Below are 27,778 nucleotides of genomic sequence, written 5' to 3' on the forward strand. Positions count from 1 at the left end.
GCCTAACTTAAGTATCAGAATACACTAACTTGTCTTTTTGTATTTGTATGTCTTACTGTCTGTTTTCTGGACCGTGTGTGTCCGTAATAAAAGCTTTGACTGATTGATTAACAAAGCGGACCAGGACAAGTTATGTTGTTTAAACTAACCATGAAAAGGTAACACTAGCAATGTTAGTTATCTATAATGTTTTACATTTATAAGGCTGTACGGCTGCAGGCAGCCACTGTCGAGTTATGGTCATTCTGACAAACAGAGGTTAACAAAGACCACTACACGTTAAAGTCAAAAACTTGAGCTGGACACTAAAATTGGTGTAAAACACCAGCTAGTGTGAAGCTAACGTTAGTTAATGCTAACTTTTGTGCTAGCGATGCTTCCTTTCCAGCTGTCCACCTATTTTCCCTTTATGTGTTAATGACAAAAAAAAAAAAATGCCACTGCGTCCCAAAGTATCTATTCAAAAGGCTAATATCTTTCACATGTCTTACCTGTGGCTGCGCCAGCAGGTTGCCTTGGCGGAGCGGACGCTATGCTGACTGCCGAGTGAATACTGTGGTGCTACATTCAATGTCATACATGGAAGTGGGAGAAGTCATTGTTCCTGCCGAACTGCACACTCAGTTTATTGCTCTTATAGTGTAATTGGTACCATGTGTTGTCCAATACAATTTTTTAAATGGAACTTTGTCACTTGCATCAGTTTATTAAGTAAACATCACATGTATATAGTGGATAGAAAGCATTCAGTCATAGTTCTCACAGTAACACCATTTCCTGAAGTCAACATGACAGAGGAGTCTTCTGCCTTCGTTGTTAGGCTGTCACTCATAATACCACGCCCCTCTGAGTTGAAGCCACGCCCCCCACGCAAAATCAGGGCCAAAAGTCTGAAACCGAAAAAAAATTATCTGAAAGTGAAAAACAGATCTGAAAACGAAAAAAAAAGATTTGAAACCGAAAAAAAAAGATTTGAAGGCGTAAAAAAAATAAGTTTTGAATCTGAAAACATGAAATGTGGAACTGAAAACAAATATTAAAGTGAAAAATGAAAATTTATAATTTATTCAAAATAATTCCAGAATTTAATCTATATTTTATTCAAACTGAAAGAAAAATCGGTACACTTATTTTAAGTTTGAATACATGGTTTTATTTTTTCCAAGTTTTGACCAAAACTTAAATTTTCAATTTCAAGCTTTATTTTTTCAACTATATATATTTTTTTCAAATGAACAAAACATTTGGCCCTGATTTAGCTCCATATTTTCCCGGCACTAACGCACACAGTTGCCACAATTTACAGTGTAGCCTAAAGAAATCATGATAGGCCTACTACTTGCCTAACCCCCACCCCTCAAAACTTGTTTTATAAACGGCACTTTTCCGGCCGCACCCCGACCCAGTCACGACCGGCTGTGCTCACCCGGACCCGAGGGCCCGGGTAACTCCAGACAGACCGAAGCGCATGGGTAGGCCTTTCGCTACGTCTGGGAGGGATTCTGACATATTAGAGGCGTTCAGTCATAATCCCGCAGATGGTAGCTTTATGGTAGCTTTGGGACACTCAGTTTATGGAAAATAATAAACTATATAACCTGTCTCAAATGACCCTCATCATTTGGCACACTCGGTTTTTGGAAAAAATAAATAAATAAAATAAACTAACATGTCTCAAATAAGACATTTATGTTATTTGGGACACTCAGTTTTTGGAAAATAATTTGGGACACTAAACTCCACGTATACCGCACGCAGTATTGTATACTACAGTCAACAGTGACACACTTGTTTGTGTTTAAATTGTGTTAACTTTCCTAATTATCATAATCTTTCGAGGGTAATTTGAAAACATTCAAGTAGGTGGAGGCATTGCAGCGTTTTACATCCGACCCGCCGTAAAACTGCAACAGAAGACATTTGCGACGTCTGCTGTCGTAAACAACGTAAAGATGTCTGATAACACAGCTTAGCCTGAACCATATCGGCTTACTTTTGTTTTTGTTTTACTTTCGTTTCGTTTGGCGACTTGGACATTGTATTAGATGGGGATCAATAGCTTACCATGAAACTCCGGGTGCAGAATGACAGGTGAGCTGGAGCCGTTACCACCGCCAGTCTGGTATGATAAGAGAACATCTGTTAGCTGCTAGCTAATGCTAGCCCGGTTCGCTGTGTAGGAAACGGGTCAGCTGTTTGATTATCCGTCTGTCACTACTTTTGGATTGATTGCCTGAAAATGACTGATGTAACCGACGTATAGTTCAGCTTACCTCCATTAGTCGGCATTGTTTATATTGTGGGAGCAAGACAATTGACTATACATTCATATGCGTCTCTAACGACTTCAGATCCACACAGCCACCATATATAGCTAGCCAGTGGAGTGAACTCAGCTTATTAAGGTTTCTTTTCTACGGAGCCCCGTAAGTCCCGGATGGGGCAGGGGCTCCGTGCTCACCTGAAACACGATCAAAAAGGTTAATATACTGTCACTTAGACACTTGAACGTAGTCAAATAATAGTTAAATAGTGACCTCGTTGTTGGGTTTGCTTGCTGGGAATTCTCTATTCAAAGATGCATGCAAAGTCCTGCAATAAAACATAGTGCTACACAGTCTGTGTTAGGGCTGGGCGATATGGAGAAAATCAGATCTCACGATATTCTTGACCGAATACCTCGATATCGAGATTGCAGCGATATTCTAGGGTTGAGAATTGGGGCTTTAACAAAATATCTTCACACTTGGATTTTAGATACCTAATCATCCATAATGTGGACATGTTACAATGTCTAAGTGGGGAAAAAGCAAATAATAGAACAGCTAGAAGAGTCTGGTAAGTTGAGAAAATGACATCACTTTACTGTAATGCAGCCTTTAAAACCAAGAAAAGACACCACTTATGTCACATCATGATATGACGATATCCAAAATCTAAGATATCTAGTCTCATATCACGATATAGATATATCGATATATTGCCCAGCCCTAGTCTGTGTCTTAGATTAACACATTTGCAACTTCCATTCGTTATACAACTTGTTAATGTAGCTGTAAACCCAGTTGATGCTGGGCACATTGTGACTGAGGCTATAAAGGTCTGTCTTTTATGTCAAAGGAGTGATTCCAGAAGAGCACTGAAACTGAGGGAGTCTCCTACTGTAATGCAGCCTAATTCAAGTGAGCGGGGTGCTCATGCAGGAAATGGTTTATCCCTTACTCTGCAACCAGAGCTTACCAGGACACCAGCCCCGGCTGCTGCTGCTGCTAACCCTGAGAACAACGAGGTGCGGGTAACCATGACCAGCAATCCTGGGGAGTGCAGTGGAGGCGCATCATCCAGGAGGTCCAGAGTCAATTCCCACAGCCACTCTCATTCTCAGCCACATGCACATAATCGGGTGCCGCACCACTCGAACACGGAGCCTGAGCTTGACCCGCCTGACTCTGATCTGGACTCTGGAGAACCCAGCACCTCCATGTCAGAGCTTCGCTGTCTCTTCCGCTGGCTCCAGAAGAGTCTTCCTTTCATTGTCCTACTGTGTGCTAAACTGGTCATCCAACATGCTCTGGGTGAGTACGAGCTGAGCAAACACCATTATTGCAACTGTGTACACAACACAACTTACACGCTCTCCATTTACCAGGTCTTGCAGTTGGGGTTGGCCTCTTCACGACATTTCTATATGTGAATAAAAACCTTCAAAGTCAAGTGTTTCTTCAGGTAAGTCAAGAACAGAAAGCATTTGTTGATTCCTTATGCATTTCATAGATTCCTAAACCATGTTTTTGCCTGTGTGTTCCCTCAGGATCGTCAGTCAAAGCTGCAGTGTGTTTGGCTGCTACTGTTCCTCATCTCTTCCACCCTGCTGCTGTACTACACCTTTCTCACTGAGACACTTCACCATTGGTAAGTGTGAATGCATCATTTCACATTAATAACTCAGAAGAACAAGATCATGTGGCTATTTCTATGGAGTTAGAATCATGCAAAAACCTCACACACACACACACACACAAAACGTGTTTTACTCACGCCCAACGATTCACAAACAATTATTGCCCACCTAGTGTAATTTAGTAAACTGCTAAATCTGGAATGCAGTGGACAGTGCCAAAATGAACCTGCCATTTAACCTGAATGTCAACCTCCTTCCAGCCTCATCTTCCTCAGCCCAAGCATTGAGCCGCTGGGTTTCTGGGAGGTTCTGTGGGTGGTCGGCATCACCAACTTCATAATAAAGTTCATCTTTATGGGGATTAAGTGCCTTATTCTGCTGCTCCCATCTTCACTGGTGACCTACAGAACCCAGGTGAGTGTGGTGGATTTATCCTTTGGACTGTTGGTTAAGAAAAAAAAAAATACTGATGTCATATCTTGGCAATGCTGGTTCAGTATTTCTTATTTTGCGTGCTTCTGTCTCCAGGGACGTTGGGTGATGCTGACAGAAGAGCTGGGTCAGGTGCACCAGGCCACGGCTCCTGTTCCACTGTGGTTCCGCTACCTGGTCACATACGAGGAGGTGGACGGCACCCCCGGACTCACACTGGGGGTCCTGCTGGCTCTGCTCTACCTCATACTGAAGGTGTGAGCAGTCAAACTAACCAGCAATAGATCTTTGTATTATCAAAGGGTTTAAGGGGGTGTATTGGAATGGAATATAATATTCACAATTATGTTTTCATAAGTGTAAAATCACCTGAAACTAATAATCGTTGCGGTTTTCGGAGTTTAGAATGAGCTGTTCACATCTACCTAGGGAGTGGGTCCTCTTCCACGGAGCTTGCTTTTTTGGATTATACTGTAGAAATAAAATTTAGTTAATTTTTCGCGTATCAGAACCCAAGTTCTTGATCTTTTTTTAAACATAATTTGTAAAATACAAACTGAAAAGTGTTTGCTAAGGCAAAAGTGCCTATTTGGCAATATTTCTGTTATTTGTTGTTCAATTATTTATATTTAAACCCAATGCTAATAAGGAACCTGATAACATTAATGAGTCAATCTGTAAACTTTGAAGGTGGCAACATTTGTCTAGAGTGGTCATAATCGGCTCCGGCAGCTGCTCCACACAGTCTAGAGATTAAAGCAAGCACTCTCCAGATACTGAGCATCATCAGGGAATATCTTGTCTTGCAAAATGTCCGGTTTAAATCAGTAACACCGGTGTTGTCACAAGTTCTTAACTGGTGGGAAAATGTCCTCATCGTGGCATCCCTAGTATTTAGTTGGTTGCAATCTGCAACCTCAGCGCTAGATGCCACTAAATCCTACACACGGGTGCTTTTCATGATTAAAATAAGTGGGGTTTTCAAACTTTTCTTTTTCTCTCTTTCAGCTTTTAGGATTGTACGGACAGTGGACGTCTTTCACGAAAACTGTGAGGATATTTGTAAAAGGCGAGGTCAGTGGTAAACAACTTCTTGATTAGGTGGTAAACGGTGACATCCAGTAACCAGCTATGTTCAAGTGTTTTCTTTATTTTTTTCTTTGTTTTGTCTCTCAGCATACAGGCACAGCAGCCACTAGGAGTCAGTGCAGCGAGGCTGGAGACATCTGTCCCATCTGTCAGGGAGAGTACAGGGAGCCTCGGGTCCTACTCTGTCAGGTAAGTGTGCACTACAGGGCTTGTCAAACCATAGGTCAGGTTTAGTTTTTTATTTTAGATAGTAGTATTTTAAATTAAAGTTATTGGTTAGTTTAATGTGACGTGTGGGCATCAATAGGCAGATTATACACTGCCTGCGTGGCGTGAGCGTGGCGTTTCTGTTGTGTGTCAGCTGTGTCTGAAGCGGCGCTGCTGCTAGCCTTGTCTGGACACATGTATGTTTCCCATTGATAAAACGAAATACCATGTTAAACATAAATATATACTGATACAGCAAAGACAATGTCGGCAGTATTGACGGCAAAATAGGCTACAGAATATTTCGTTCTGTATTGACAGGTGCAATATTAGAAAATCGATTGTTTTTTTAATTACATTTATATCTGCATTTATGTCAAAACCTAGAGACTTTCAAACATCAACATGTCATTTATTAATATGTATTTGTGTCTAAACAACATAAACATCTTTTCCTATTCTACTTTGCCTGGAAACGCTTCCAACACGCTATTTTTCACGCCTATTTTGTTGTGAAAAAATAGGCGTCTGTTCTATTTCTATCTATTTCTAGCAGGCACGTGTTTTTCGGCGCGCGTGTCACGCAGGCAGTGTGCAAGCTCTAACTGGTTAACATGGGAGCCGAAATTAAAACGGACACGCCATGCAGCTGACACGCTCACACGACGCATCCAGTGTGTAACCGGCCTAAGATCCTTCAGGCATCTGTCACACATCCCTCCTCTTCAATTGTGTTATCAAATTGTATCACATTACACAGCCGTTGAGGAAATTGTGCGCTTTAGATCACAACTTTACATTCATTGAGCAGGAGCAGTATTACTTGAGAGAAAACTAATGTGAAAATGAAAAACCTAAAATCAGAATTTTCAGTTTTACACCTGCAAATTTCTCTTTTTTTCACTACCCTTCTCACTTATTTGCTACTGTAATAATAAGCCATGTTTTCCTTATTTCTTTTTTATAATTAGATAGCAGATGAACTGAAGTGCATCAGTTATGTAGCTCTAGTCATGTATGCTAAGTGCAGGACATGCTGACGTCCCGTTGTTTTTCTGCTTTGCAGCACATATTCTGTGATGAATGCATCGCTCTGTGGTTTAACCGCGAGAAGAGCTGCCCTCTATGTCGCACCGTGATCACAGAGAAGGTTTACAAATGGAGGGACGGAGCCACATCTTCACACTTGCAGATTTATTGATTGTTAGGGTATAGGTGGCGGGCTTTTGGGTGGGGTGCATTGGTATTAGTTTGTATTTAATATGTTATTTTCTGTGGCTGTCAAACCCCACTGACTGTAATGTTGTACACACTGTTTTATTAATGAGTTAAGGGCTGCGGTCAGTAAGGACACACAACTTGCACCTACAGTAGATGTGTTTCTGGCTTATTTACCAGTACATCCCTACTTGTCACTCTCACAAAGGAAAGTTGATTATTTTTCACATCCCAAAGTGATTTTTGTATTTTAAGTTGTTTCCTTTTGTGTTGCTTTCATTCATCTTTTAATTATCTTCATATAAACTTTCCTCATGGAGCAACAAATTATTCTACTTCCACAGTTTTTTGTACAGAAAATGGGAACATCAGAGAAATATATATTAAAAGTATTTTAAACAGATGTTTCCTCTTATCAAATGTGTGAACAAACATGCAACACATGAACCCTCTTGTATCCAGTGTTTTCTAATTTTGTGGAAGCGACTTCTGATTTGTATGAACAAACGTGTAGAGGTGAGCAGCTGCATACCTCGGCTCAGGAGTGCTACTTGAACTTTAATCTTTGAGCTTTAATGAGACCGCATAGGCTTTTAGGAAGCCTATGCACTAAAACAAATACATTTCTGTGATGGATAAACTGTTTGCCTTTAGCTTTTCAGCTTTTGGTGACTTTTTTTTCTTCCATGTCTGATAAAAAGCATGCAACGGAGCTTGTGAGATATTGATTTACACAAATTATTTTTCTATAGAGGTGACGTAACCTCGTTTTTATAAAAACCAAAGACTGGGAGAAACATCTATTTTAATATGTACAAAAATCATTTCACTGTTATTTTTATCCATTTAGATGCATCTGAATAAAGATCTACAATTTTAATGTTTGACTTGTTTATGTAACAAAATGAGAATCTTAAAGTAACCGTCTAAAACAATCGTTAAAGCCTAAATAGTATTTAGACTGGTGTACAGAGGTTGAGTGATGAATCCTTAAAATGTCACGAGATAACCCGACTAAACCGCTAAAATTAACAGATTTTGCCACTGTGCTTTGTCCTATCCATTCTGTTACAGTGGCACTGCTCAGAGACTAGATCCATTTCTTTTTTTATTTTGAGTCAATTATGTACATGATACATATTAACATACCCAATCTGAGGGAGGCAGATCTAGGGGTGACAAACAATGTTATTTAATGCCCACCAGTGATTAAAACACCAATTCTACTCAAAGATGGGGTTTCCAACTTAACGTAAGCTTGATAAGATGGTTCATTTTTCTCAGTGTGGAGAATAAAAGTATAATTTTTAGTCTCCCAACCGTTCTCAGACACACTAACAGCAAAGACATGAACATCCTTTTTTTGCATTGGTTTTTTTCCCCTACACGAACAACAAAAAGACAAACTGAACTTCAAGTTTTCATCAAGGAAAGTCTAGGATATCAAAATGTTTTCGTAAATCCCCATTCAATATGTTATGCCACACAATCAATACTGTAAGACGTTTAAGTCACTGTCCTCAATTTTGGAATAATAATAATAAAAAAGGCATCAAAGAAAGTTCTAAGACATGTTTTGTGGAAACAAAATTAAACTGTACATGCTTATTATGACAAAATAAGTCTCTTACAAGAATGCCAAATCAAATGATCACACATTCTGCTGCCTTATCTAAATAATACTACATAATAAATACATAGTTTGCATAGTGTCAACAATGCAGGGGAAACACAATGGCACTTTAAATAAATATTGTAACAAAGAAAGTGAGTGGAGTGACTGGTCTTAAAACACAATTGTTGTACCGGAATGGTAGAAGAAGCCCGGCACTGATCCATATTAGAACCGTGATCTAAGCTAGCTTCACTTGGTTACAAATGTGCAAAGTAACTTAAAGGAACACATTAAACTGCCTCTTTGAGCATCAATGTGGAAAACAAAGTCAGTTTGATCAAATAAGACGCTATGAACACCTTTGAACCTTGCCGTTCTTACAAAAACATCCTTGTCCAGGGTTTGTTTGTTTACCAGCAAAACTAATTTGGTTCATTGAAACAGTGATTTTGGTCAATTCATTAAACACTAAGTATTAAGATAACCAGAAACATCAGGGAGCCATTCAAACTGAAGCTAACGTTCAGTTAGCCTCATAGGAATCTGCATCCGACAGCGTGGTCAGTTTTAGGGCAAGAGGTTTCGGATGGCTTGACTCCAGAGGCTCTTATAGCAGCTTCACATCACACAAATAGGCCATACATCTCAAAACAGGAATTGGGAGATGGTCCACTCATTTAAGTCTAGGTTTATCCCCCTATAGTCTATGTCCACGGCGTTCACCTCTATCTTTTTATGGCTGCTTTTTCATGCTTCACGTACTCCTAACCACTCGTTACAGTGGCAAAGGCAATGTCTTCCTCAAACATAAAAGGAATACTGTGTTCATTGTGGTATTGTTCAATAATTCTACCTGACAGTGCAACCTGCAAGTTCTTATCACAAGATGGCCGTCAAACAAAAACAAAGCCGGGCATGTTGAAGGACAAATAAATGCCCTTTGTAACCAAATTCTCTCACCGTGATGGAGGCAACTAGTCGTTAACACTAAAAACTAACGTCCAGATTTGAGCATAAAAGAGCACCAGTAAATCATACGATACTGAAACCGCCTCAGCCCACTCGTCAGCAGGCCTTAGCCAGCCAACAAGCCAGTCACTTACTAGTGACTACATATCTACGGTACTTCTACTGCTGATTATCTGCATCAGGCTGAGGAGGCCGGGCTGAGTCAGGAGGGATGGGAAGGCGCTGCTGGGAAGAGCTGGTGATCTGCACCGACAGTGTCAGTCAATAAAAAAATTAAATGAAATCTACAAGTCTTTGAAAAGAAACAACAAAAGGGAACAGGATGAGGAATTGGAAGAGTTCTAATGTTCGTAGGTGAGCCGAGCGTCATAGCTTCATTCGTAGATGAGCGGGCCGCTTGCAGTTCATGGGGTAGGTCTGCTTTTTGTAGGACCCTGCATTGATGCCCGAAGGGTGCCTGATGGGAAGTGGTGCAGAGGCCTCAGAGGCGCCGCTGCTGCTCGTGTCCATCTGCTCCACTGTGGACACCTCCATGGGTTGCCCCCCAGTGCTGCTGGTCAGCGTAGGTCCCCTCAGCCAGCATTCCCCTCCGACAAACTTCAACGGACTGTGGTAGAGTAAGATGTCAGAAGCTATTGTCTGTGATGCACCAGCTTCTATTTATATTAGGGCTGGCCAATATGGATCGAAATATTATCTCTTGATTTTTAGGCTGAATGGCGATACATGATATATATATATATATATATATATATATATATATATAAGGGCTATCAAAATTAACGCGTTCATTTTTGCGTTCATTTTTTAATATTTAACTCGTTAAAAGAAATTAACGCAGCTGTGTTTGTTTACTTCATGTGGCGGCTGAGAAACGTAATACGTCTACATAACAGCAGGCGGCGCTACTCTATTGTTGCCCAAGTAATGAAAACCGGCAGCTGATTGGACGAACACGTCACATGGGTTTGTTTTCTCCGGAAATCCAAAGCCCGACTGTCATGGCGGTCGTTCAGAATACGATCTCATATTGTACTAAGATAGTTCACTGGAACATGTTTCTGAAAACATTTTAAGTGAGAAATAGGCCGTGCAGTTGCTGAATCGGTCTTCATTTCAGCTCAACAAAGGTCAGTTTAGAAGATTTTCGTCAGATTTTGAGAGACTAGTCACCTCACTCCGCTCGCCATTTCCGGGTGAGTCCCGACTGCCCTGCCGCCGACTGAACATAGGCTCGTTGGAGATGAACTGCGCCTCGCCTGTAAAGTAGCGCGAGCAGGCGACAGCAGCCGGGACGGTGACAAAAATCTGCTCTCAAGTCAGACAGTTTCTAGCCGTTTCCAGCTGCCTTCAGCAGGACTAAGCCAAATTGTTGCTGCTGTTGTTCTGAAAGATATTAAACATTCTGAACTTAGCAGAAACTTTCCTTGTTTGTTTTTTTCTTCATATTTGCAAAGTTAAGTGATCTAGCATTTAAATATCCATTATTATAAGCTTCAGTCTCAATTTAAAAAAGCGATTAATTACAGCATATTGTGCAATTAATTAGTTACATTTTTTTAATCGATTGACAGCCCATATATATATATATATATATATAATACTGATATATATATATATCAGTATTTTCTACGAAGTGGGCTAAATGTTCAGGGGTAAGTCAAAGCCACATGTGAGATGGGAGGTGCAAAGAGAGGGTTTTCTTCCCTGTTTGAAAATATACAGCTGCAACACATGTACATTATAAATGATCTCAAATAAATAGCCTATTAAAGGGCTGAACAAGAGAGGCCTATCTCTGCAGGGCTCGAAAGTAACAGTTGCCAGGTTACCATTAGCAACCAATTCTTGGCCTTAACATATAAAAATAGGGACAGAAAAACGTGCACCCCAAAATGACTTTTAAATATTTGTTGCATTAGTAATATTTTAATGGTGCAGCCAGAACCCGACAATTGCACATGATGGAGGAATGAGTTCAATAGATACCATTGTTCAAATAGTTAGCAGACGTTCAGACAAAAGTTGATCAATTTACTTTATCTGCATGACAAGCCAACGTTCACCTCCAATTCCCTATTTATCCTTCTAATGATGGCTTTATTGAGGTCAAGCCGGCTACATTTTCTCGAGACAGCAAATGAGTAATCGACGTGGCACTGACTTGCTGTGTACAAAATCTGTAAATAACAGAAGTAATTCAATGGGACCAGAGAGAAAAACAACTTGCTGTTACCTCACAGGTGTTCTTGGGCTTCCCGGGAACTTCCGTGGTGAGCGCACCTTTGGCTCGAAAGAGAACTTCTCTTTGACGTTTTCAAGCACAGATGGAGCTACATATGTGAAACCCTGTGGAGGGGGGAGGGGAGGGTGAAGGGACAAAAAAACAGAGAGATCTGAGTCCACTTCTTCAAAGACCATCTTTCCAAAAACAACCCACAGCTGATGATGAGCAATGAAACGCTGAGTAAACCATATCATGCAATGTGGTGGAACAGTGAGTGAAGCTTCCAGGAAAACCAACAGGACTACACCAGATGGGATGCATTAACCGATTCTCGTAAGACCTACTTTTTGAAAGGGAAATAAAAAACATTATGTCCAGAGCTGGCCTATGTTTGTATGTTTGTTTGCAGACAACAAAGAAACGGTAAAGGCCTAGAGTCAATGCCACCGTTTTCGGTTAAAAACAAACACTGTCTTTCCCTTCAATGTCCAATCCAAAATTTGGCAACGTCGCCTTCAGGTTGATCCGTGTTGCACTAGAACTTTAGTTTATTTCAATATTAAAATGACTCAAAATGAGGTCCTTATGCAAGCCTATTTGTAAATGAGGTCTTAATGACTCAACAGGAGTCAAATAACACTTAAAATACTTGACTCTAAATTGGCTCCAGTCTATGGATTATCTTTTTTGACAACTGATATTGATGTCTGATCAACTTTCTTACTTTATGATATACGTACACATTACACATTATTCCTGGGCATTATTGTAAAGAGACATATACTCCAAGACTAACAAAAAGTCAGTACTGGTCCAAAAGAAATAAACAATAATTCTATTTTAACCTTGTAAGTGGACACATAAACAAAACAATCTATTATGGACCTTTGAGTCATGCATTATTTTTGTAAGTTTTTAAATCATGGATTATTCCATATCAAGTTATGACAAATTCGGGAAACTCTGTACTCCAGAAACTGAGACAGAGAAGCAGAAAGGTCCACCGTTTTCTGGGAGGTACGGCACTAGTTACCCACCAGGAAGACTTGATTGGCACTCTCGCTGAGCGTGGAGTCGTCGGGGCTGTCGACTGGAGTCTGGCTGGTGAACTTGGAGTCAAACTGGCTCACGTCATCAGCCGATTGCTGCCAAAAGAAGCAGGTCAGATAATCATCTTGCAGGGACATAAGACGGCTCACAGAGGACGTTGCTGCATAAAAATAAAAGAAATCTCACCAGGTATGGTTTAAATGGAGGCTCTACTTTGCGAGCGAAGAGGTCATCCCAATTTGTATGCCGGAAGAATGGGTGGGCCTTAGAAACACAATAGACAGCAGCAGGGTTTTTATATTTTGTGACTACTACAGGGTTTCCCAAGAAGCATTCTCATTTTCTGAGTTATTGTATTAAGTCACAGATGCATGCATACACTTGTTACTCTACTTTCAACGGATATATTTACCTGGACCTCAGCAGCATCTCCTGGTCCAGCCCCGAGTCGCAACGAGGCATTTCGTTTAAGCAGCTGAAAAGAGGAGGTTTGGAGACTTATTTTTCTACCACTCCAAATGTTTCAGCATAGACAACACATCCATGAAGCATGAGGCAGAAGGAAGACTTTTACAGCTCACCTTTTTCAGAAGGTCCCTGGCTTCTTGTGTGAGGTAAGGTGGAAGGCTGAGTTTGCATTTCAAGATTTTGTCAATTGTCTTCTTTCGGTTTTCACCAGTGAATGGAGGCTATGAAAAGCAGGACAGAAAACAACAGTTAGCAATAGTAAGAAATGCCTCCTACCTGAATTTACCTTTTTACAGTTTTACGTTCTTTAGCAATGCTACTAAATAGTGTGCACTTACTGCTCCTGTCAGCATGTCATACATGAGAGCTCCCAAACTCCACCAGTCCACTGCTCGGTTATGTCCACTCCTCATTAGGATCTCTGGAGCCCTGAGGAAGAAGGGAGGGAATGTCCAAGGTGATACAGCAGATACACTACAAAGCAGGAAATATGACTGAATGTGCACGATATGTCTACAAGAATGGATCTACAAAATCTGCATGATGATTGTGTGACATACATGTATTCGATAGTGCCACAGAAGGTGTGGGTGACCGTTCCGTCATGGATGGACTCTTTGCAAAGACCAAAGTCTGTCAACTTCACATGTCCTAGAAGGAAACCGAACCAAAGCCAAAATATGAGAGAGAAACAACACAATAGATAAGTATCAGCTTACCCAGAGAAAGAATTTAGTCTGGGAACTTAAGGTAATATGAAAAGGACATGTATCTTGGCGTTTTCTAATCTGCCTTTGTTGTGAGGGACACTTGAGGTTTGTGTACCGTTGTTGTTGAGCATGATGTTCTCAGGCTTCAGGTCTCTATAGATGATTCCTTTCTGGTGCAGGTGACCCAGTGCCATCGAGATCTCTGCCAGGTAGAAACTAAAAAAAAATAAAAAAAAAATTGATTGATTGTGTATATTTATAAATGTTCTACATGCTCCTCGGTGATCTGCAGTTGAGGTGTAATTCTCAATGTCATTAAGGTTATCCTCTGAGTATTACACACCCTTATTTGTTCAGGCTGTGTTTATAAAAACAGAACAGCAGGTAATGCAAGTGTTTTGTCCCCGTTCCAAGTCACCCGCACACCGCCTCAGACACAGTGTCACACATCTGCCTGTTTTACTAAAACTAAATAAAATGCTTCCCACTTAAAATTTGTAGAGAAAAAAAATGTTTAATTGCTAGCATTAGTCTGCCAGAGACAACAAATCCCACTGGCATAAGACATAATCCAGCATTCCTGACCCTGTTGTACATCATGAGTCAGCAAGAAAAGACCTCTATGAGACAATAGGCAAAACACTGGGTGTTTATTAAAGGTGCAGTAGGTAAGACTTATAAACTTTCTGTCATATTTGCTGAAACTGACCCTATGTTCCAGTAGAACTACACGAAGCACGTAATTAAAATGGAAAAATCCGGCACCACCTACAGCCTGTAGTGCAATTAGCAAAAATCCACCCCTCCCTGTTCAGATGCACCAATCAGAGCCGGGGGGTGGGGGTGGGGGGTGGTTTGGTGGTGTCTAACTGCATGTCAATCACTGCTCATGCACACGCCATAGGTTAGAGATGTTTGAGATGAACCATGTCTGTGCAGAATCGATCACCGGGCAGCGCAGTTGCTTTTCACCGACTGCAAGACCCAGGCGGACCCACGGCATGCTGGGAAACGCCGGCCTCTCAGCTGATCCAACTAGCTGATTGGTTTCGAATCGACTCAACAAGTTTAATATAAACTTTTTATTGACTTTGAATTGGAGGGATTTTAACTGCTATTTGTCTGACTTATTCTGTACAAACCACATGTGTGGCTGATAGTGACGTTTAGAAGTCTAGAGACTAAATCTGTTCAGATTACAGATCATCTACAGTCTGTTGTTAATTAAAATCAGCAACAGATCGCAGCAACAAAGCATTTTGACAGCTACTCTGTCACAATAAAAACAACTGGAGACTGTGTACAAGCTGATATATGGGTCTGATAACATTTTATTAAATCGGACCACAGGGTTTGTGTGAAATCCTGTTCAGCCTGAAGGCTGCTGGAATCGGCTGGAAAACTGTCCAACTTGACAGCAGATTTTTGTCACCGCCCCCGGCTACTGCTGCCTGCTCTCGTCCACTTTACAGGCGAGGCGCAGTTAATCTCGAACGAGCCTATTCATTCTCCCTTGTGGGGGGAGTGGCTTAGGAGACCGTTTTGGGCTTTAGCGGAAAGGGGGGAGGGACTGAGCAGTTGTTGATGTTCACATTTTTTGGCTAAGTCATGGATCTTCGCAATCCTTCCTACGGCACCTTTAAGATGCTGTTGATGAAGCTGCTATTTGGAAATAGTGTTATATTGTAAATAATGGGGGTGGCCTTTAAATTATGTGTACAAACATAGGAAGTGAGTGAAAAAGAGGATGAAAATATTTGACATGTTTAAGTATAACATCCTAAAACAGGATGGTTTCAAAAAACTCAAATCTTTATTTTATATTTCTGGGGATAAACTCCCTTTGATCACCCTACATTAGTCCAAGGAAAGCTAAAGACTACTGTTATCCTTGGCCAGATGGTTAAGGCTTCACAGGTGACAGACAAACTAACTCACCATGCTGTGTCTTCCATGAAGATGCCCTCTCTTTCCAGTTGCATAAACAGCTCCCCTCCTGCATTCACAACATACAAAGTCAGTCAAACTGATACACAGTGGAAATGGAGAATGACACTTTCACTTTATTGAAAGAAAAACACCCATCCAGTGTCCACACAATGTCCCAAGCTCATTAAATGATCAAAAACATTTACGACAATTAAGAGTTATGCTCACCGCTCAGATACTCCAGGATAAGGTACAACTTCCCCCCCGTCTGGAAGGCATAGATGAGGTCCACGATGAAAGGATGCTTTACCTCCTCCAGAATGCTCCTCTCAGCTTTAGTGTGCGCCGTGTCCTTTGCATTACGCACAATCATGGCCTGGAGAGGGACAAAAGAAAAGCACAGAGAGTCAGGGTGTGAAACTACTCAGGCAATAACTTTAACCCCATTAGCTTTGACATTAGCCAGTGTCAAAGCTTTAACAGAGGCTGCAGAGCCAGAGCAAGAATCACAACACCAGGTTGGTAGCTACAGTCAAGTCATTAACCGAAACCTCAAGCTTCGGGGAATAGAGCTGCCTTTTCAAGCAAAGTCTGGCACCAGCTCTGTGTCAGCTGCAGAGAGGAGGCTTAACTGAACAGAAGCAGCAGATCTGAGGTTTCATGGGAAAAAGCCTGCTGCTATTATTTTGGGTGGTCTGTGCTTAACTTCATAGCTGAATGCACCAGCGTGTCACCAGAAAAGTGAAACACTATACACAGTTAAGCTGCATTGAGCCTGGCAGTTAACTTTGTATTTAATGTGCTTATTCCCCATAGATATAAGTTAGTTGTGTTTGCTTACATACGGATTAGATAATGCAGATGCTATTCCTCTCACACTACACTACTCTGTATGTCCACTAGGTGGAGCTAGACCCACCTTTACTGGGTGATTGAAGAACTTAAAGTGCTCATATTATGCTCATTTTCAGGTTCATAATTGTTTTTAAAAGGTTATACCAGAATAGGTTTACATGGTTTAATAAAATAAAAAATAAAAAACACCATATTTTTGTTGTACTGCACATTGCTGCAGCTCCTCTTTTCACCCTGTGTATTGAGCTCTCTGTTTTAGCTACAGAGTGAGGCGTCGCACTTCTATTCCATCTTTGTTGGGAGTCGCACATGCTCAGTAGCTAGGTAAGGACTACAAGCCAGTCAGAAGCAGAGTATGAGGATGTGCCATGCTAGCAGATAGGCGAGCATTATAACGTGTGTTACAAAGTGACGCACGTTCGTCACGGAAATAAAGGCTGGACTACAATAGCGCTGTTTGGAGCATTTTGTGAACAGTGTTTTCTGTTGGAGATGGTAAGTCCCTTTGGGGTGGACTTTGGGCTTTTTCACTTTGTAAACCTATAACGTGCACAAAAAAAGATATATAACACAATAAAAGGAAAGGGAAAAAGCCAAAAAGCATAATATGAGCACTTTAATATCTAATCAATGAGATATTTCTCACTGAATATTAAAACATTAAGCCAAATCTCAGACAGGCAGATTCACTCACCTTCTTCAAAACTTTCATAGCAAATATCTTCCCGGAGGCGGCACCTGATACCTTCCGAACTTGAAACACCTGTAAAATTGTATATCATCATCATCATCATCATCATCCCCCCAACAGCCAGCACAGGATACAAAAACATTTTACATTTACTAACATTACTGCCTACGGCTGGCAAGAGAAAATATTTAAGTGGCTTTTGTACGGAAACTGAATTCAGTGCTTTTGCAGACTTTCCAGGACCTGCAGATACCCAAGTGTAACTATTAATTTGATTGTGTAGACCAGATGTTTTCTTCTATGTCTCAACTATGGCTTGAGAAAATACACAGTCATAGTGGGGAAATTCAGAGAAAGGTTTTGGGGCAAACAAAAATGCATTTTGTTTTAGCACTGACATTAAGTTCAGAAGCTGCTACTGTGCATGATGTGTATTCATTAAACTAAGCAAGGAATTAACAAAAGGTCTTCAGGTGTAAAATGACTAAAGTGCGACCAGGGACTGCTCTGATTTTGCATGAGCCAAAGTCTGTTTCCGGCATCAGCTTACCCACACAGACTATTTGCTCTAAGAATATGTGCCAAAACATATACTGTAACTACACAAGAATATCAAAACAAATGACAAAGTGTAATAATTTTGTAATGCTGAGAAATTCTCAAGCTGTAAAAAAATGACTTCTTAGTCATCATACACAAAACCAATTCAAGAAAGAATAAGTCATGTGTCTGCTTGCTAAGTGAAAAGTGTTTCCAAAATAACTGTTGTGCACTTTCATTGTCAGGTTTAGAAATGAGAACATGAGAAACTTCCCATAGCTCTATGGGTTGATAATACCAAAATAACATTGTTGACACCAAAATATAACCATAACAAGACAGATTTCCTCATGTCAATGGTTTCACAATTAGATACAGGGGGTGCAGGAGATGAAAGTTCTGCATTATGTTGATGTGGATAATGGAGGAGATTGTTCTGGGATGCCAGATCTTACATTTAACAAGGTTTAAAAGACACTGAAATATATCTCTGGGGATTGAAAAGGTTGTTGAAAGCAAAAGCTGAGATTTCTAGCATGCAAAACTCAATTTCCTGAAACAAAAGTCCCCACTCACTTAGTCTAATATTTTTATTAACACTGAATCAAATGACAAGGGTCGCCACAGAGCCCACTGAGAATTAATCGAATTTAATTAAATTCATGAGTTTGAACATTTTCATTACAGATGATTAGATGCCTTACCTTTCCATATCCACCTTTCCCCAAAACTTTTAGCAGCTCAAAGCATTCAGGCCTGATCTGCTCTGTTCCCTTGTTCACGATGTTCTCTGAAATTTCAAACTTCTCACAGTCATCCATGTTACTGGCAAAACAAAAAAATAAAAAGGAAAAAAAAACATCACATTTGAAACAGTCACTCAGCGTAGTGTTTACAATTTCAAAGACAAACAGCAGCATTAACAACATGAGTTACACACATATGGGCCTAAATATAGATTCACAATAGTGCAGTGACTCCCAATTTGATTATCTCTGCCTTAAAATACCCTATCCAAGATTATACAACTAATACTGGGTCCATATGAATGAGTGACAGATAAAAGAAAAACCCTAAGAAATTAGTGGAGAAAAATGCGGATGCTCTCCTACAGATGTGAATCACATGTTATGGCTTTCACAGTCAATGTCAATTGAACACCTATGGGAGACTTTAGATCAGTGTTACACATCACTCTCCAGCATCAAAAGATAGAATATTTGAAGAGTAGAATTAGAGCTGGGCGATATAGAGAAACTCAAATATCCCAATATATATATATATATTTTTATAATCAAGGTCTCTTATTTTCAAATATAACAAACAAAAGATATACAATTCACACATGAAATAGTCAAGCCTGGTTCCTGTCCATACAAACAACTCCCCAGTGCCCCCCACCCACAGGTACTGGACCCCCAGCAAATTTCCATGCATCCCGACATACTCAAATATGAGTCTGCAGAGTTATAAATATATAATTCAAATATCTAAGTAAATAAAAGAAAAAGACATTAAATATCCCAATATTTTTGACCAAACACCTTGATATCAATATTGGGTTGACAATTGGTGCTTTCACAAAATATTTTCACAATGAGATTTTTGATAAATAAATCACCAGTAATGTGAATTTATTGACTATGTGGGTAAAGGCAAATAATAGAACCGCTAGAACAGTCAGGTAAGTTCAGAAAATGTCATCCCTTTACCTAATTGCAGCCTATATAACCAGGAAAAGACAACACTTATGTCATGTTACGATATTCAAAATCTAAGATTTTATCTAGTCTCATATCGATATATTGCCCAGCCCTAAGAAGAATGCTGTTCATCTCTCTAGTAGAGCTTCATAGACTATGGAAATGAGCACTGAAGCTATTCTGGAGGCTTGTGATGGTCCATACACCTTCTGTAGTTTTCCCTTTGAAGCTTTCACACATCTCTAATTTCTTATGGTTTGGCCGTATGGTTACATTTTACAGTAGCTAGAGTAATAAAAAATAAAAGCTATCAAAGCACTTAAAGTGGCTAATATGTAACTTTCCGTTTGTGTTGATTTTAGTAGCCGCTTTGGACAAAAGCGGTAGGGTTTTTACCACACCTGCTGTCGTAAAGGTCTAGCAGTTAGTATTACTGGGAGGTCATACTGTATAGTATAGAATATTTTGCTGAGACGGAAAATCATTCATTTACAATAAGAAAATATGTTACAGATGCATCATTGCATTTCAAGTGTTGCATACGGTAACTTAGCTAAGCTAAACCGGGTGTCACTGTGTTAAGAGCCAAAGCATTAAAGCAACACTATGTAACTTTTCCCGCTTCTTTCCCCCTACAGGTTGGAAGCGGAATTGTCCATTACATTACATTATACAAGTTTGCCAGATCGGGTAGCGGATCTATAGTTCGAATGAATTGGACAATGTAATAGAAAGCCAAAGTCATGCCCTTCTAGTCCATGGGACCTATCTTTCGAAAAAAATATGAACAGGAGTCAATGGAGAGATAATATTTTTTTGGTCCGGTTTGAATTGAGCCATGGATTACAAATATGATGTTCCTCAATTAAAAAGATAATTTTTCAACCGAACAAAGTCTTAGTTAGCCGTAGGTTTGTCATATGACCACTTAGTTTTGTGTGAAACCGCTCAGTGAATTACATCTCTCGTCTCGCACAATTTACGTCACCCAGCTTGATGCTCAACTTGCTCGCTCGCTAGCTAGCTAGCTTAGCTCTGTTCCACAACACATGCAATGTTATCTTACCTGATGTGTTTTAAGCAGATAAGCAAAAGAACAAGCAAGATCCTTTGCTCATTTGAGCAACGTTACAGTGAGACATCATCCATGCGACTTTGAAGTGTGTAGTCTTTCTAATTACGTATTTTCACAGTCTTATACTTCAACAGTTTAACAATAAACTGAGACTTTCCTGCCTTGCGAAATTATCTATTAAAACTGATGAACATCATATGTATAATTCATGGCTCATTTCAAACGGGATAAAAAAATAATTTGTCTTTCCCCATTCACTACTGTTCATATTTTTTCCGAGTCAACCGGAAGAGGAGGGACTTCGCCTCTCTATGTAATGGACAATTCCGCTTCCAACCTGCAGGGGGGACCGAAGCGGGAAAAGTTTATCTAGTGTTGCTTTAAGTTTGTTGTAGCAACCAACATAATAATAACTTATTTAATATAGTGCATTTGATTTCATGAGACCCAAGGGCGCTTTACACAAGTATAGCTCAAGGGGGTAAACTTCGCTTCAGAACTCAAACCTCCTATGGCGCCATTTTGATGCTACAAAGCAATCACCTCACGTTAGCATTCCACTGACTGACATTCATTTTGACGTCACTTGACAGCGAATAACTTTACATCATCTGAAGCGTTTAAAGACTATTTGTCCACTGTTTATTTCTAAAGAAACACGACAATGTACAAAAGGCTCCATTACCTTGTACCTCACATTATGGCTCCGTAGCAGACGTTTTTGTAAAAATAGGCTAACGATTTTGTCACATAGGAGAGGAACTACTGTATAGTACAGGAGATGCTCGCAGGCAGTTTTGACTTACATGAGCCATTTAAGTTTAATTACTAATGTTAACTAGCATTTTAGTTAGCAATAATTAGCCTGTGCCTATGTTATCTCCTTACATATACCTACGCTCTCCGTCTCTGTAAGATTGGAAATGATTGAGATTTCTCTTGGCACAGCTACCAGAAGACTACAACTTTCAGACACGTTGCTCACGTCACATTTACGTTGTCTCTCTCAGTTGGAGGCTGCGCAGTAACTCTAGCGCTCACCGGAAAAGTGCTTCTAATATTAGAAATTCTTTTAATAGCCTTCACTGGTCTCCGTCCAGAGCAACGGGATCTGTTGGTCCATTCTTATATACTATGGTATAGCGGGACAAGGGAGAAGAAAATAGTAGGCCAACACAAACCCGAACTAAAAGGAATAAAACGTCCCGCTAATGGAAAGAGGACGTAATTTAATGTCGGCTACTGACATACAATCACACACAAAAATAAATCGTTACATATAGTCACATTAAACTTTGTTGCCGCTTTCGGGACCCAGTGAATTACAGTTTTGCTTGTACTTACAATTCAAATCCACTGCACTGGTCCATGTATTCACCGAGCTGGACCTGAAAACAGGAGGCACCGGATAGAAAATCTCAGCATGTACAGGAATGCGATTGTTACTTACCAGCCAACCTGAGCTTATTTACAGATATATTATGAACATTACATTGTTTTACAACGAGTGTTAATTACTTTATTTCACAGCCAAACATTTTAGCCTAAAATTAGTTAATTCGTTTTAAGTAATCAGCCAAGTACCTAATTACCAGGCTGGATACATAAACACACACTTTATTTAACATTAACTAGCAACATAATTTCAAAAAGCCCATGTCTGTAACTTATAGGTTATAAACCTATGACCAAAGTAGTATCTGATAACACTAACTAGCTACTAACTTAACGTTAAGTTAGTGTGGTGCAAACAGTGCTTTTAGATACAGTCCCGCTAGCACCGGCCGGGTTTTGGTCAGTTTTAGTTAGTCATAGCCAGACCTATCTCCATTTCAGTTTTTATCCCACTTATAAACGTTACCAAACCATACATGTTGGAGTCATGTCACTAATTAACCTACACGGTAATGTTAATGTACACCCCAACAACAGACAAATGCCGATGCAAACCGCTTTATTTATAACTCCATTGTCGGACATGTGAGTTAGCTAGCTAGCTAGCTAGCAGCCCAGTAAAATGTAGCAACTTTCCTAAGCCAAATGGCTTACGTCGTTTTTCATTTTTCCGCAGACAACACATTGTTGACATGGTGGCGTTTGAGACTTCACTAACATTAACGCAGCGGTGGTCACGTTAACATAACAAGAACACCAACTCGTCCACAGTCAACACTGATGAATGATGTGCTTTACCGGCCGGTGTCGGTGATAAAACTGAACTGTGCACGGCCATCACATTAAATTGACAAAATGCAATGGAAATGTCTTTCAATGCAGTGGAGTGACTGTTTAATGGGATACTACCAGTTTCCACGGGAAAGGGGTTAAGCAGGACAGGACAGGACATGTCTGATAACGGATAACGGATACCGTTCCCTGGCCAATGATGTTTAGCTACGCAGGCCTCGGAGTTGTTAAGTGCTAGATAGCTAACTGGCTAACAGCGGCGGTATTAGCCTCAACGTTAACATTAACTCACCCCGTCCTCAACTTCGTCGTCAGAGACATTCTCATCCGGTTGATCCAAATCGATGTCGAAAACCCCGGCCATGGCCACTGAACTTCACTCGGTGTTAAATCAGAAAACACAGTCCCGCTCCCCCGCCTTATGGGAGAGCCATCACCGTTACAACCGGTGGCAGCAGAAAGCATGGACTAGCATCCAGCTAACCAAAACAAGAACCCGGCAGAACAAGCCTCTAGTGTCGGCCACCGGCACTACTCGGCTCAGGTTGGCTTAGAGACATACACACATAGTAAAGTGACAACTTGCAATAATAATAATAATAATAATGGAAGGGAATGATTAATATACAATAGAACTGTGTCAGCTGCCCTTTAATAAAAAATAAAAAATCTTTTTCCTCACTCAAAATAAGCTGCATTATTAGTGCAAGTCACACTGTCATTGATCCTTTTTAAATGCAGGCTATAGCAACAATGTATTCTCCAATGATGTACATACAGAAGATTTTTGCATTCAAAACATGAAAAGAGCTTAAAAATATGATGTTTTCTTATAAATTAAACTATACCCAACAGTAGGCTATATAAGAAGTACAGCTAAAACGATAAGTTGATAGGCATTTCTCACTGCACAGTAAAATCTATGCCTTACATATTTTGTAAGATTTTCTTTTTTTATGTGCTGCATAGAGATTTAGGCACTTATATAAATTGAAAATATGTTTTTTTGTACAGAGGCAATTTTGAAATGCATTTTTTTCCCCAGCAATATCTTCATTCATATTTTTAAATTACTTTCAACAATAAGTCAAAAAGCCAATGTGTGGCTTGAGCCCCCCCTAAATAGTGTCTAAAATCGCCCCTGAGTGAAGATAAAACCCCAAGTAAAGTAACAATGAGCAAAATGCATTTTTGACTGAAGGGGGACTTTAAAAACTTAATTCAGTACAGATAGGACACAGTCGTATCAATTAACATCAGATGACTTGCTGAACAATGAAACTCCAAAAGTCATAAAACAAGTCATCTGTAGGATTTTTATAATAATATGGGGGAAACAGTTCCCCTCTTTAAGTCAGTTGTTTTCCTAAGCTAAGGGTATGATTACTCATAATGATGATGGGGTAAACGGGAAAGCCTGTTGGAAGTGCAAATTAAATAAATGTAATCTTCAGCAAGCCCTTCCTGCTGCTTCCCTCCAATACAGCTGATGTGAAAGCAATCAGCAGGGCGTCCTAACTGCAGCATGACGTAAATAGTGATGAGATTTTTCATAAAAGAGAACATCATTGAACGGTTAAACCATATTGATCGCCACCATAATTTAGTAAAAGTGACAATGATTGCAAATGAAATTCCCACTGGGTCCTCAGTCTAGGAGCTAGGAGGTCAACCTTTACCACAGCTTCTTTTAATGTGGGGGTTTGCCTGAAACCTCACTCCCAAAAGGCTCAGGACGGGCCCCCTGCAGGGCAGCATGACTGTGAGCGCTGCCTCAATTTCATCTGATAGTTTGTTTTATTTTGATTGCCCGGTGATCGAAACCAGCTGCACTGGGTAAGAAAATACGTTTTCTGTGTGTGTTCTCTGTTTTGTTTAGCTTGGTTTATGTTTACAAAAGAACAGACTAGACACTGTTAGAAAGTCTTAGAGCTCTGTTGTGGGTCTGTGTGATGACTTGAGGTCAGTATTGTGTTCATTCAAAAATCACTTTGCGTATCAACGGACTGCATTGTCTTCTCATGTTTGGACTTTGTCACTATGGAAGGTCATTAATTTAAAACGGAGGGTGAAAGCTGTCAGCATCTTGATGTGATATTTTTTCTTTTTTTCTTGAATGCACATGCCTGGTGTTTACTGCAGGACAAAGACTTGTTCTTTCGTAATCTGAATGTCCTTCCTGTGAACAACAATAACTTCAGAAAACAGTACCATATCTTTTTTTATGACGCTCAGTTGCCCCGCAAACAACACTAAACTGTTAAAATAGCAGGTGTTCTCTTTTAACTGCACAGCAACCTGTAACTGACATAAAGTATCACAATGGATGAGTAAGATATCTGATCAGAGCTGAGATCCAATAGCAACATCTAGTGAAAAGGTGACAGCTAAATTTACTGTAACACACAGGAGGAGGTGAGGGAGTGTATTTGTATGGGCCGCAAAGTGAGTTTTGAAAGCCAGATATCTAAACATCTGGTAAAGCAGTGCCTTTAACCCCTGCATATGGTGTTTATTTTGTGCAAAGGGCTCAGCCATAATATATACGACAGGTCAGCTGTGCTGGATTTTGGCTCAGATGTGTTCGGAGCAATTAAAAAGCAAATCATGTTTGAAATGTCTAAACCGACCCAATGCCTCAAAGTAAGAGAGGTGAATACATTGTGCAACAGAATTGGGGCTGAAGCTCACATGCATAACCATGTATATATAAATGTATTGCCATTGGTTTCTAAACAGGAGTTTGATAGAATAAGCTTAAAAAGGTTGTTGGCAGTGATTGATGATTGTAAAGGTATGGAAGCAAATGTTTTTATTGACTGAAAAACATGGGAAAAAATGCTAAAAAGTAAAAACTAAGATAAAGCAAAAACATCGATTTCCGTAGCCTACCTGAAATATGAAGTAAGTCATGATTAAAAGTCATAATAAAATTCACAACCAACTTTCATCAAATTTCTTCTTTTTTTTTGGCAACAATTTGCTTCCATACCACTGAGAATTAGCTGGAACATAAAAAGAGAGGTAAGGATGTAAATGTTTAATTTCCCTCAAGAAATTCAATTTCCCTCAAGATACTGATTGGATTAGGAAAAAAAAGTCAAGCACTTGATGTACCTTGATACTTGATGACTTCCAGAAAGATTTTTGTAAAATCCTGTTAGTGTGTGAGACTAATATAGAAATCCTCCTGTCTACAGAGTCTGTCCTCTTAAAGAAGTCCCCCTTTTTTGGTATTGAGAGCATGTTAATTCTGCGGACCACTGCAATGGATAAAGGTACAGGCACATATAAAGTATTTTGGGGGTTCAGGTGAGGTTGTTAAAGCAGTAAAGTATTTTTGGGGGCTCAGGTGAGGTTGTTAAAGCAATAAAGTATTTTTGGGGGCTCAGGTGAGGTTGTTAAAGCAGTAAAAGTCCTTTGGTGGAATATCACTGCAGAAAAGCCAGTCCAGATGAGCTGGGCGCTCAGTGTGCTTGTTGTGTAGTCTGGCATGGACATGTCTGGTTTTGTTTGCTCTATGTGGTTGTTTGCAGCACGTTGATGGGCACGCTGCATACAACCGCGCTGCATGCGGTAAACAGACCTCATGCAGAGTATGTGGACAAGACTAAAATTAGCTCTGATTGCAATGCCATAAAGGCTGAGAGCTTATTGGTAATAGTAATGTCATATGTTTTTGATGCCGGTATGTAGACACAGAGGCTACTGTGGTGTGGCCAATAGATTTCTGTCTGTGTTTTGTTCAACATCAGGGCAAAATGTTTAGAAAAAAAGTTCTTCTTTCTTTAGTTGTGAAGGACTTAAACTGATCTGATATGGCAGATCATCTAACTCTCGAAAAGAAAGCAAATATTTCCTAAAAATGTCAAACTTGTTCCTTTAACATGCACTTTAAAATTATAACTGTGCATGCTAACAGTAATGATAGCATTTATGGTCCCAAGGGGAAGAATCTTACTGATTTTGCGGATCCCCTGACTTTTTCTCCAGTACCATGTTGACAGTTTTGGTTCTTAGTGAACTGCCTCGACCACTATTTAATGGATCGCCACGGCATTAGGTAAAGATACCCATGGTCCCCAGAGGAAGAATCCTACTGACATGGATGATCCCCTGACTTCCTCAACAGGATGACATTTGTGGTTCTATTCAACTGACGCTGGAAAAGTGACTATTTCCCACACCCTTCAATAGTGCACAACCTACACCCAGTGTACCTACAAAACCTAAACCTTTGTCCAAATATGCATCAGGCAATTTTATCACTTAATTGTTGTGTTGCTTAATTTGCATCATCAACAGAAAAGTGCAGACCAGACATCCTCAGCATTGGAATGCTTGGAAGGCAGTGTGAGACCTTCCTGAGTAATATTTCTGAGATGGCATCATATCATGACACAGAAACCTGCATTGACACGTAATGCTGTGTTTAAGCTGCACTTAGCACCTGAGGATAAAATCTGCTGTGAAGGGGAGTCCATTCTGTCAGATTTCAAACATTCCAAAGGTCTACTCAGTGCCGTCCTCTCACATCAAAGGGTTGTCTCATAATGTGTGTGTGTGTGTGTATATGTGTTGGAGTATTACGTACATTTCTACAATTTTACCCCCACTCTACTCTCAGGCATGCTGCTGCTCCGTTGTGCTTTCTGGTCTTACTACAGCAGTCACATTCCCTGTGTTTTTATGACACACCTGAATGACGCAGTTTCCTTGGCAAAGCACCTGGGACACAAAAGGAAGCAGAAATGAAAAAGCATAACAAGCCATTATGCAGGTCTATGACTCCTCTCTCTTGTTATGACACGTAGCCACATAAAGACAAAAGGATTTTCTGGGTTCAACACACGGATGAAGTCATGCAGCCCAAAAACTGTAATTGTTTGGGACAACCAAGGACAAAACGTTT

At 40.1% G+C, this 27,778-nt stretch overlaps 3 protein-coding genes across 11 annotated transcripts in view; 1 reads left to right on the top strand and 2 right to left on the bottom strand.

Moving 5' to 3' along the window:
- Positions 1–2,417, bottom strand: part of med13a (mediator complex subunit 13a) — a 139,548-nt gene extending 137,131 nt beyond the window's left edge. For 2 of the 4 annotated variants that reach the window (XM_028595638.1, XM_028595641.1), the window contains exons 1-2: positions 2,274–2,417; positions 2,065–2,139 (exon numbers count right to left, since the gene is read on the bottom strand). In XM_028595638.1, coding sequence (XP_028451439.1) covers positions 2,065–2,139; positions 2,274–2,279 — 81 coding nt within the window. In that variant the 5' untranslated portion in view covers positions 2,280–2,417. Of the gene's footprint in view, positions 1–2,064; positions 2,181–2,273 lie in introns of those variants that run through there. The other 2 variants (XM_028595642.1, XM_028595639.1) reach the window with 2 other exon arrangements.
- Positions 1,395–7,250, top strand: rnft1 (ring finger protein, transmembrane 1). 4 transcript variants are annotated; one of them, XM_028595651.1, is made up of 9 exons: positions 1,395–1,472; positions 3,234–3,575; positions 3,650–3,726; positions 3,812–3,912; positions 4,162–4,315; positions 4,430–4,588; positions 5,342–5,407; positions 5,510–5,611; positions 6,696–7,250. In XM_028595651.1, the coding sequence occupies exons 1-9, from the start codon at positions 1,469–1,471 to the stop codon at positions 6,828–6,830; spliced, it is 1,140 nt and encodes a 379-aa protein (XP_028451452.1). In that variant the 5' UTR covers positions 1,395–1,468; the 3' UTR covers positions 6,831–7,250. The 4 variants fall into 4 exon arrangements, with proteins under 4 accessions (XP_028451452.1, XP_028451450.1, XP_028451451.1 ...); XM_028595649.1 differs by having other exon boundaries at positions 1,409–1,472; positions 3,121–3,575; XM_028595650.1 differs by lacking the exon at positions 1,395–1,472 and adding an exon at positions 1,819–2,091.
- Positions 7,251–8,298: 1,048 nt separating this feature from the next.
- Positions 8,299–23,441, bottom strand: rps6kb1a (ribosomal protein S6 kinase b, polypeptide 1a). 3 transcript variants are annotated; one of them, XM_028595645.1, is made up of 15 exons: positions 23,159–23,441; positions 22,024–22,067; positions 18,606–18,726; positions 17,365–17,433; positions 16,044–16,191; positions 15,825–15,882; positions 14,002–14,102; positions 13,737–13,827; positions 13,515–13,605; positions 13,290–13,397; positions 13,121–13,183; positions 12,895–12,972; positions 12,696–12,803; positions 11,668–11,780; positions 8,299–10,038 (listed from the first exon to the last, which is right to left on the bottom strand). In XM_028595645.1, exons 1-15 carry the CDS (start codon positions 23,228–23,230, stop codon positions 9,798–9,800), a joined length of 1,506 nt encoding a protein of 501 aa, XP_028451446.1. In that variant the 5' UTR covers positions 23,231–23,441; the 3' UTR covers positions 8,299–9,797. The 3 variants fall into 3 exon arrangements, with proteins under 3 accessions (XP_028451446.1, XP_028451448.1, XP_028451447.1); XM_028595647.1 differs by having other exon boundaries at positions 18,606–18,691; positions 23,159–23,202; XM_028595646.1 differs by lacking the exon at positions 23,159–23,441 and adding an exon at positions 22,581–22,604.
- Between the last annotated feature and the right edge of the window lie 4,337 nt (positions 23,442–27,778).

The sequence above is a fragment of the Perca flavescens genome, chromosome 13 (genome assembly GCF_004354835.1).
Source record: "Perca flavescens isolate YP-PL-M2 chromosome 13, PFLA_1.0, whole genome shotgun sequence".
NCBI classification, from domain to species: Eukaryota; Metazoa; Chordata; class Actinopteri; order Perciformes; family Percidae; genus Perca; species Perca flavescens.

Coding starts and splice junctions, on each gene's coding strand:
- rnft1 (XM_028595648.1), top strand. CDS start 2,066: ATGAAACTCCGGGTGCAGAATGACAG. Junction 4,316..4,429: donor TGGTGACCTACAGAACCCAG/GTGAGTGTGGTG, acceptor TTCTGTCTCCAG/GGACGTTGGGTGATGCTGAC. Junction 5,612..6,695: donor CTCGGGTCCTACTCTGTCAG/GTAAGTGTGCAC, acceptor TCTGCTTTGCAG/CACATATTCTGTGATGAATG.
- rps6kb1a (XM_028595645.1), bottom strand. CDS start 23,230: ATGGCCGGGGTTTTCGACATCGATTTGGATCAACCGGATGAGAATGTC. Junction 13,398..13,514: donor ATGACATGCTGACAGGAGCA/GTAAGTGCACAC, acceptor TGCTTTTCATAG/CCTCCATTCACTGGTGAAAA. Junction 12,973..13,120: donor GAGATGCTGCTGAGGTCCAG/GTAAATATATCC, acceptor TGTGTTTCTAAG/GCCCACCCATTCTTCCGGCA.